This window comes from Acipenser ruthenus, chromosome 16 (genome assembly GCF_902713425.1).
Source record: "Acipenser ruthenus chromosome 16, fAciRut3.2 maternal haplotype, whole genome shotgun sequence".
NCBI lineage: Eukaryota > Metazoa > Chordata > Actinopteri > Acipenseriformes > Acipenseridae > Acipenser > Acipenser ruthenus.
In genome coordinates this window covers 12,797,119-12,808,258 of record NC_081204.1, presented here as the reverse complement: position 1 = coordinate 12,808,258, position 11,140 = coordinate 12,797,119, and the positions used below count along the sequence as shown (strand labels likewise).

General features: G+C 38.1%; 1 protein-coding gene across 1 annotated transcript in view; it reads right to left on the bottom strand.

Moving 5' to 3' along the window:
* Window positions 1-1,142: 1,142 nt before the first annotated feature.
* Window positions 1,143-11,140, bottom strand: part of LOC117413756 (monoglyceride lipase-like) — a 39,824-nt gene continuing 29,826 nt past the window's right edge. Inside the window, exons 7-8 of the mRNA XM_058988845.1 lie at window positions 7,775-7,990; window positions 1,143-3,586 (exon numbers count right to left, since the gene is read on the bottom strand). Coding sequence (XP_058844828.1) covers window positions 3,434-3,586; window positions 7,775-7,990 — 369 coding nt within the window. The 3' untranslated portion in view covers window positions 1,143-3,433. The remainder of the gene's footprint in view (window positions 3,587-7,774; window positions 7,991-11,140) is intronic.

The window sequence follows — 11,140 nt, the reverse complement described above, 5'->3', positions numbered from 1 at the left end:
TAATAAAAGCACAGTGTGCGCATTAACTTACCTACAGTACTGATAACATACAGAGAAATCGCTGATAATGACCTATTGCACATGTGAGTATGTAGGAGGAGCCCTACTGGTTGATATGAATGGCATGATATTCCTTGGTAATGTTCCTTCTAAAGGACTGTCAGTTGTGCCCCACTGTTCATACAGCAGCTCCGTGTTCTTGAGGGATGCTGTTCACCCTCTGAATATCGCAGTCTCAAGTCCAGCAGCTCTATGTTCTTGAGGGATGCTGTTCACTCTCTGAATATCACAGTCTCAAGTCCAGCAGCTCTATGTTCTTGAGGGATGCTGTTCACTCTCTGAATATCGCAGTCTCAAGTCCAGCAGCTCTGTGTTCTTGAGGGATTCTGTTCAATCTCTGAATATCGCAGGTCTCAAGTTCAGCAGCAGTGCGTTGGGAGGAGGTCATTCTCACATGCTGATGAATAATGAAATCTGATAACCTTGATCAAATAATAAATACCCATATGGCTGATCTCCTCTACCTTTGCTAACTGCCTTATTTAAAAAAAAATAATTAACAAAATCACATTCTACACTGATTATTGGAACAGGTAAACATCTGCTTACAAATTATACTGATTTATTATTATTTTTTTTTTTTTTTGCTTAACAGAGCACAATTGCACAGTGATTAATCAATGTTTATTTAGAGTATAATGGATTTAGGTGGGCAACTCTTTTTTAGTTTGTAAAATTTGAGGTATTCAAAATGAATTCATACCATATAACAACCAGACACTGCTCTCCCATTGTTTTCTATGGAGGCCAGACGTTCTGTTATAACTCAATAACAAATAAACCTTGTCTGAGATGACACTAATTATAACAACACCTGTTCTAAAAGCATTGCTTACTGGTGAAATGCTTCCCAGAGACGCTTGAGCCCTGCTCTCAGAAAACTCTCAGTGGACTGCAATGACTATTTTAAACAGAGATACATTAATAAATAACTAAAGAAATAAAAAAGTGTAGTATAACAGTGATAATGGCATTGCTGTGACATGTTCCTCGGTAATGATGGAACTCCCTCGAGTTCCATTATTATCTTCCTCTATTAACACACTAGGTATTGCAGCTAAACGAAATGACTGCCAGACTCCTTATTAGTTTATAGGTTTTATTTCCACATAAACTCAGTTACAATATATACATAACAGTGCGTTGCTATTATATAAATCAAACCAAAACAAATGAAAAATACTATATATGTATGACCTCATTCTTTGATGCGCTCATTGGTTCATTTTCCACTTCAACTGAAAACTGCCCTGGTCAAAGAAAACACACTGGACTGTGGATTCGTCAGCAGTTGTCAATTGCTCACTTTCTTATGTGAAAATCAATTAAATTGTTTATACTAACGTGGTTTAATTGCTAAGAGGTGGGATAGCAATGACACTCGGCAATGACAGTAACTAAATAAAACAACTCAAAAAGTGGTGAAACACTGTTCAAATAATGCAACACTGATTGTACCTAATGGCACTCTAACAGTGGATTATCTCACATACACACACACACACACACACACACACATATATATATATATATATATATATATATATATATATATATATATATATATATATAAATATATATATATATATATATTGATTCATAGGTAGTGAATGATAACGCAAGGACATCTTTTAAAATTTAACATGTATATACTTTCTACAAACAACCTTTAAAATGTGTTAAAACTATGTGTTGAATAAATACATATATTCATATAAACAAACATTAATATCCTTTTATATTTACATACATTTCATTCTTGGCAGGTACATACATATACAGGCATTTCATGGACTGACAGTCAATATTAATATATAAATTATATATATATATATTTTTTCATACAGGCATTTTTACGTTGTGACTAATGTATCATTTTGTTGTATAGCACTCAGATACCTATCTTAAATCAGTTGCAGACTGTGCCATCAATGCTTTATCTAAACGTCCTAGTTACTGATCCACATAATAAAAAATAACTTCCACACATCCTTTTTGGAATTGCATGCAAACCAGAGAACTGTAATTCTGCTGATATAATGATATTATAGGCAAGCTAAATAAACAAATAGTATAGTACACATTTATAAAATCATGCTGATATTAATTCCCAGCAAGAGGCAAAGCTTTTCAAAGAGACTTCATTCAAATGCTGCCTTAAGAGGAACAGTACTGTAACTTTTGGACTAAGTACTAAAGTGAGACCATTAATATTGCTTGTATAAGATCAAGTATATTGTTATTATATTTTTTAAAATACATATTTGTAAAATGCCGTACAGTTTTTCCAAGACAACAGAAACACATGTATTTAAGTAAAGACACACAACTTAATAAGCAAAATTATTTACAGACAAGCATATAATACACAGATGAAAAAACAGTCAATAAGAAACAATATGAAACAAGCACTGTGTTGGAAACCAATTGAGTTGATAACTTTATATAAAAATAATGTGTGTATGAAATATTTAAGGAACATGTAAATATACAATATGAGCTGGTTTTTTAGCACTAATCTTGGACTACCTAATGTTATCTCAGGTAAGGTAGCCCTTATAAAAGTTTCACAGTATTTTTGCACAGTATTTTGCAGTTCCCATGCTTTTCCCAGGGTTATACTCAGCATTTACCATGCTTTACCATACCTCACTAATCATTACAATGCTTACCTATACTTTGCCATGCTTTCACTATGCTTTTGCTATGGGAAACTTTTGTAAGGGAGTCCAAGATTAATGCTAATCAGGGGCTGTGAAACCAGCCATGTATAACTAAGGATAAAACAATGTCGTTTCCTGCATTTATCTCTAAACACAAAGTATAATTTAGTTTATTATTATATTTTAGATGTACTCGTTACTCTTTTGACAAACATTTAGACCATCAATGTCTTCATACAATTACTGGTATAAAGTTTGCTCTCAGAACATTGAGTTGCTGCTGTATGTAGTACATAATCATTGCATTGACCTTCACATATTAGACTGGCCACTGAGATACCTCAAGGTCACTCAGATGTATACTTGTGTCTAATTTTCACTGCGAACATTTTTAACCTCATCACCTTGTGTGTTTAGCAAGACAGTACCATAAAGGCTATGTTTCCATGGCTAAAACAACTTCCCACATTTATAACAGAAAAGGCTTAAAACTAGTTAACACACACTTGATCCAGTCTGAACATGCTATCTTGCGAGTTCCCATTTCCATCCTTTCCAAACAAAAAGCCATGCCATGTCCCAGTCAGACTGACACCACGTATATTAGTAAATCCACTCTATATGAAAAACTATATACAAGGGGCTTGCTGAGTGGTGTGAATAGCTGCCAGTTTCAATATATAACAGTAACGTGAATGCAAAGAAATCCTTCATGCTGAAAAAGCAACATCTGCTTGTGCTTTGGATTGGACTGGGTTTCCTTCTGGCAGTCTCTGGAGAATCCAGCTGCTGAGCTCTTGGAGAACAGAGCTGGCCGTGTCGGGTAGTTCATGGTGCAGAGCGTGGTAAGCGCCGTCATACACCTGCAATACACAAACACACACGCGCTAGACCCACAGTGCGTTAACGCATCACTGACGCTGTGGAATGGGCAGCACTCACACAAATCACAGAATGCAGTGTGTGGGCAGTACTTTATCATGAGGCTGTACAAAGCACTGATGAGGCCGCACTTTGAATTGTGTGTTTGATTCTGGTTACCACAGTACCAAAGGGAGTACCCTGGAGAGTCAGACTGTAACCAGAGTAAAGTGTTTCAGTCTTTTTAGCACTTTGAAGGTGTTTTAGTATAATGCGTGGCTGCCAGTTTACTATGGTACTGATAGAGGTTAACTTCACCAGCTTTAGGAAAGAGAGCTATTCAGACAGCTGTTGGTATTCATACAGTATTAAAGCTTTGTTATACTTACCCCTGTTATTTACCTGGAAATGGGTACATCTTTTTCTTTATAAAACACTGCGAGACCCAGGATATTTGATATACATAACAAAATAAAAATAAAGTGCCTTGAATCTAGTGCATGTGTATCTTTTATAGGCGATATCAGTACGTTTTATACATTGTACTTTCATGAGCTACTGATGCAGGTTTGGAGAATAGAAATACTGTTCATGCTCACTGTGGGAGTCTGATAGTGCCAGCCAACGGTGTGTGTATAACTGTAGCTGACATTACAATTGAAAAGGAGTAATGCAAGTTAAATGGATTAAATGACAAATAAGGAACATCTTACAGCAGTGTGGAGTAGTGGTTAGGGCTCTGGACTCTTGACCCGAGGGTTGTGGGTTCAATCCCCAGTGGGGGACACTGCTGTTGTACCCTTGAGCAAGGTACTTTACCTAGATTGCTCCAGTAAAAACCCAATTGTATAAATGGGTAATTGTATGTAAAATAATGTGATATCTGTATAATGTGAAATAATGTATAATGTGATATCTTGTAACAATTGTAAGTCGCCCTGGATAAGGGCGTCTGCTAAGAAATAAATAATAATAATCTGGTCTGTTTCGTACTAGCAAGGGGCTGCAATTTTCATCTCTGCCAGTAGATGGCAGACTCATTGACAGAATCATGCAAAATATATCTTAAGGTGGTTTGCTGCAGTCAATGAAATCCATGCCTGCGTCTCTTTGATACTTCATTTACATTTTAAAGAGGCATATTTTGTGTGGATCCCCTCTGGGAATATTCTCAAACTGTGTAAAATCTATTTAAACCTTTAACCTGTCTGGTTACAGACTACACAACACGGGTATTCACCTACCATGGTTGCTTGTGATTTCAGATTACCTTAGCAACACTATGCAAATGTGTGTAAAAGCACATTTAGGTCATTCAAATTCATGCATCGTGTGCTTTAAGCATTGTACTTAATGCTGTGTGTGCTTTTTGAAGTGTTGATGCTCTGAGCTCAAGTGATCCAGTCGTTGCAAACACAGAACACTTTCCAATGACAGAACAGCAATAATACGCAGTAACACTGCATTGACTGCTGAATAGACTGAGTCTCCTTTGTTCTATATGCAGTAGTTTATCTGTTTAACCCAAGGATCAGAAAAAACAGGGTTTGCAACTCATGTCACTAAAACGCTGATTGTATTGCTACCAAATGCATCGTTTAAAAACTTTTAAAATGTATTCCGAAGCCAGTAATCTGTACTATACCAGAAAACTTAGTAAATGTTTTCAATAAATGATATTTTTATTTTCAATGTCCCCTCACAATCTCAGACTCCTCGCTTTGGGAAATACTGGGTTATATTTTCAAATAATTGACTCCAGTCTTTAAATAACTTAGCAATTTTACAAAACTAGAACCAGACAACTGAAGTGCTCCTATTGCTGGCATTACAAGCAAGGCAGTTTTGTATCATTTACATGGAATTGCCTCCTTTAAGAAACAGGAGTTCATTAAAAGACTGCAGTAAACACTAGCATCTCTGCTGGAGAGATGGTAACATCAAGACACAGACACAAATATCTATTGCTATTCAGACGTTCAAGACAAACCCACACAATATATATATTTGAAACAAGCTAACTGAATTGCCAGTTATGCAACATGACAGCTTGAACATTCATTTCCTTAAACCCACTTGCTTTGAATGGCCAGCACATGACCAACTGGGCGAGGCAGTAGACTGCCCACCCCCATAACAGATTAGACACTCCGAGGGGCAGCTATAGGAGTGGCGATGGGGGAGGCAGAGGGATGGGAATGAATCTAAGGCAAGGAGGGGCAGGCTCATCTTCTTATTGGTGCAAAACGGAACACTTAAATGTGTGTGGGGCGGGGGGCGGGGGGGGGGGGGGGGGGGGGGCGAACTTCCTCCCAAAATTAAGATTCCAAACTTCATTCAGTATTATTAGCGGTTACAGAAACATTTGGTTCGGTGGTGGTTCTGTGTTAGGTAGTGTTCCATATCAAACTCACTAGGGATGTGCTGTCCTTTAGGGATCTTACTATTTAAGCTTTCGTAATAAACACATTGTGAACACTGGGAGTCTTTGTAGCCGATATGAAAAGCCCTTACGAGAAGCCTCTGTTAGAGTTCTGTTGCTTGTTTGTTATGCCCTGCAACATTAAGTACAGCATTTATGTGTTATGGAAAAGACTTTTCAATATAAAATACATTACTTTGACCCTGTAAACCTCTTACTGTACTAAGGGTCATATTCTTAATGCATTTTACTCTACCACTATGCTAAGTTTACACAAACAGTTAATGTTTAACACTTGGAAAATGTTTCAATGTATGATCACCCCTACTATCCTCTACATAGCTTTAAAGGAGACTGCTGACAAGTGATCTTAACTTCTCAGATCATCATTCGAAATGCTGCATAAATACCTGTCTGAGAGACGCCTGCAGTATACATTACAGAGCACCTGGCAGAAACATGTCTTTAAATATGGATGTGAAACATAAACCCCTGGTGACGACCCATCTTAATCTGATGTTTGCCTCATTCTATTCAATGGCACAATGCCCTGTATGCCCTACAGTACTCAATTCCTTTGTAGTGTATTCAGATAAAAGTATGTGCCAGCTGCACACAGTCCATGCAATGTCATGCAACAACTATCAGTGTACCTAAATGTCCTCGTCTCTTAATGCAATTGCTATTCCATGATAAAACAAAGCAGTGTAGTAGTGGTTGAACACAGCGTATGACAAAAGCATAGTAAAGCATACTAAACACCAATAGGAAACAAAACCACCGGCAAATGTGTCTATAAAAGCTATATAAGGGTCTTATAAAAAGCACATCTACACTGCTTAATGTTACTGGCACATAAAACCAAAAGGCATCTCTAAGGTACAGAAAAAGCAGGTCAGGTGCATGCATACTTACTCCCTTCTCAGCCCCCTAATTTCTCTAATTCTATATCATATGGCATTTATAAGATATGAGATCGATCTGTTGTTCACATGCTCTGAATATTTGATTAAAAGAAAACAGATATTTAAATCTGATACAGTTCAGGCTGTCAATTCGTCTGCACTAAAAGTTGCACACTTTGAAATGCATCTGAAATGCAATCTGACAGGTTAGGATTAAGTTGTGAAGGTTTGTGGTAGAATGGTGTAGGGTTAGGATTATGTGTAGATCTTTGGGCATCTGTCTTCTAAGCAACACACAGCGTGATCCAAGAACAGGGTTCTTAGAACACTAACTGTTAGAACTTCTAGGTCCAACTGCATCTAGGTGCAATTGTAAGGGTTTATTTCACTTTTCTGTTACAGTTTAATTGCAGATCTCAATGGGTGGGGGTTCTGGTAAAATAGGAACGATCATTCTGTATCATTCCTGCTGCGCATAGTTCTCCAGTCAAGCCGTGCCTCTAAATAATTAACTCATGATCCTACCCGCAGCCACAGCTGACTGACTGGGATTTCATTCTAACATACTGACACTGAGGTCAGCTTGAAGTAGCCCCTGTACCCTTCGTTTCTATGCAAGGCACAGCATGCTTATTAACTTTTGTTTTATCAAGGACAGATATGAGGTAATGTTATGTCTTAAGGGGTGACTGCTAGGGGAACACGAGACGTATAAAATAATTCAACCAGTATGCACAAGCAATAAGCTAGCTGTATTGAACAGGACCGTTTGCAGGAGTTATAACGGGATGATGTCCACCAAGATCTGAGGGTGAAGCCTGCTTGATCAGTTATCCTATAGAGAACAGGCTTTTTACTTTTACCTTCAGTGCTTTGTCCTGACTCTGTGTTTTTTCGTACATCAGCTGTGAGCCACTGATATCGCAGAGTTTGTCTGCGTTTCCGTGGAGCAGCAGGAAAGGCCAGGAGATGTCAGGCAAGGCTTTCTCGATCTTGGCGGCAGCTCTCATTAACTGCATCCCGAAGGAGATGCGAATCCCTCCGTGGTAGTTCAGCTCATCGCTATCATACGCTTCCACCTGCAAAGAGACATTTGAGGATTACACTTTTCTTACTGTGTACCTGAAGTGAAATCACTGTAGTTCAGAGGCATTGAGAAACGCATGGCTGGTGAATAGAGCTATACCTGAATCTGAAATTTTAATCGCCAAATTACAACTGGCCAGTAGGGACGATTTGGCCTCCCTGACCAGCAATAGTAACAGAGCTAATGCAACATGGCAAATCTGCAAAGCCAGGACCCAAACCTGTGCTTGCCTAACTGTGAGACTCTCTCAGCACACCACAATTTACTGAATATAAAAAAAAAAAACAAAAAAAAAAACAGAAATCAGCTAAAAGTCTGAATGCACTCTTCCCTGGTACAGTTTCTGTAAAAATGTCTCTACAGATGAAATCAGAAAAGGCTGGAAATTGCCATCACGTGATGTGAACAGCAACCCAGAATGAAACAGCTGATGACTGTGACCTACAGCAACAGCCTGTACAGAAGAGTATACAAAAAGAATTACCAAGTTTCATAAGCGATCGTCCAACAAGAATGCAAGACAGACAGATGGACGAAAAGACACAGACAGGCAGACACGCCCCAGGTCCACAGAATCAGATACTCTCAATAACTTCAACTAAATAATGTTAATATCAAGTTTCATGCCAACTGGATAAACGATTCTCCAGATATATGCAGGCAAATAGGTGTGATATACAAAAAGGATTGATGTATGTACAGATATCCCCCGAATCTCATACTCTCAACAACGTATGCTCAATAATGTTAATACCGAGTAATAGAAGAATCTGTACATGGAGGAGTCTGTGACGTGGGGGATGATAAGAAACAGCTTCAGACTATATTACATGTCCTGGCTCATTGTTCTATACTGTCCAGCACAAGCAGGCCAAGGTGAGTCAGACTCCTTGTCTGCAGCTCAGTGCTCAACGCTGAAGGCTTCTCCTGCCCTTGGAGAATTCACTGTAGAGATGGAGCACATCCTTCTTGCAGTTATTAATAGAGGCAGTGATGTCTGGTGAATAAAATGCCACTGTCCTTCATCTCTCATGAGTATTAAACACACAATTTGGAAAAATGAAAACCAGGTCGCTTGAGGGTATTTGTTTCTCCATAATGTTACTGTATTTCGCACATGCCGTGCCTTCCAGAGATGAACGATTCGTTTCCTCTCACAACATTCAATCAAATAATCTATTACACTAAGCAACAGAATATGAACATTGCTATTTCAGACATGACAATATTGTCACCCAGCATTTGATCTTGAGAGGACTCTGTGACATTGATCAACGATCGACTAAATGAAAGAATGACAATGATGTACAACCCCCCCACACACCCACATACAAAGAGGAATAGCTGACAGGAAATAAATGATCGGTTGCATGATGAAATTATACACAATTAAAGCCATCCAGAAAAGAGAAATGAAAGACATACATGGAGAAAGAAACAGACTGGCTATTAAAAGGTATAATAAATAACACTGAGATGCAAACTTATTGTTCTTACCCTGTAGTAAAAGCATAGCAAAATGTAATAAAGCATTGTAAAGCTCAAAGAGGTATGGAAAAGCATATTAACAAAACAAGTCAAACCATGATAAATTGTGGCATGCATAGTAAACCCATGGGAATAGCCTGACCAGATTTCCAAAGCGCAGAACTGGGACAGTTATACAGTATTTATCTGAATATATTAACCTGGATATTTTAAAATTACACATATACACCACTGTACTGCACCCATAACTTTCCAAGGTAATTATTAAAAGGTAAAAAATAGTTCCATACATTTTCCTCACATGCACATTCAAAAGTTGCATAACAATACTAATAAACCGAACTGCTGTAATCTGTTTCTTCAGAACATTCCAATTTGCAATGAACTGTCAGGCTGTGGGAGACATGTCGACATGTCTGGCTCATGCGTGGGAGAGCTCTTGCTGGTGCACAATAAAGACAGTACATGACTTTTATGTAACCCTTGGATAAGTTGTTACTTGCTAGTTTTATTCTGTTGCAATTATTTTTATCACACAATCTGGCACCCGTTCCTGTTCTCTGTTGGTATCTGACAGCTTTTCTAGTTTGTCCATGAACTGATAAAATGACTTACGAACCACCCTGTATTACCATCTCCCTCGATGCCATTGAAGTTGCTGAAACATAAACATCTGCCTGACTGTTGACCGCTGTAGTCTGAAAGCATACTGTTCCAGCTCTATTTCTGTCCACCTGTCATTACCATTCTAAATGGTACAGTCCACTACGCCCTTCCACCTGTCATTACCATTCTAAATGGTACATTCCGCTAAGCCCTTCCACCTGTCATTACCATTCTAAATGGTACAGTCCACTACACCCTTCCATCTGTCCTTACTGAATTAGCAAGGCCTGTAAGTCTGTCTGGTGCTCCTGTTTGGTTAGTCTAAGCTTATTTAAATGCATTCATTGTAATAACAGGCATGATCAGTTCTGTAAAGGGCTACGCCAATAAATGGTTTTTTTTGTTCACTTCCTACAATGCAAATGAAACACACAGTAAGCTGAAGTGTGTCTTCACCTGGCTGCTTGGTTTGTCTTATCATCCTGTATGCTGCCTGTTCGAGGGGTGATCATGTCCGGTCAGGACTTGGAATCCAGTACCGTTTTTGAATTCTTTATTTTTTTGCACATGTGCAACATACTGTTTTAATTAGGGGTTATAATTCTGTTAATAAGCCTGGAGAAAAATGCGAGATTAGACAATCTGCAAATCAACATTTGGATTTGAATGTCAGTAAACTGACATTTTAGTGGAATTAAAGGCCATTTTTATGTTTTTGTAAACACTGTACTTAGAGGTTTACAAGGTTTAAAACATTAATACTGTATGTACCAAACATGTAATGCACTTTTACTGTGAATATTTTACATTGATTTTTGTTCAATAACTGTCATCATATCCAGTGTAATGACATATACACCACTGTATTTGAATACTGTATGTGAGGGTTTTTATTAAACATTTACCAGTATATGCTTTTAAATGTAAATGAACATTGCATAAGGAGGTTCAGACTATATCAAACATATATTTCAAGCTATAAATATAACCTTGGCTGGAGGGCATTGCTCATTGACTGACGATAGGCCTGAGCCATAGTACCAACAAG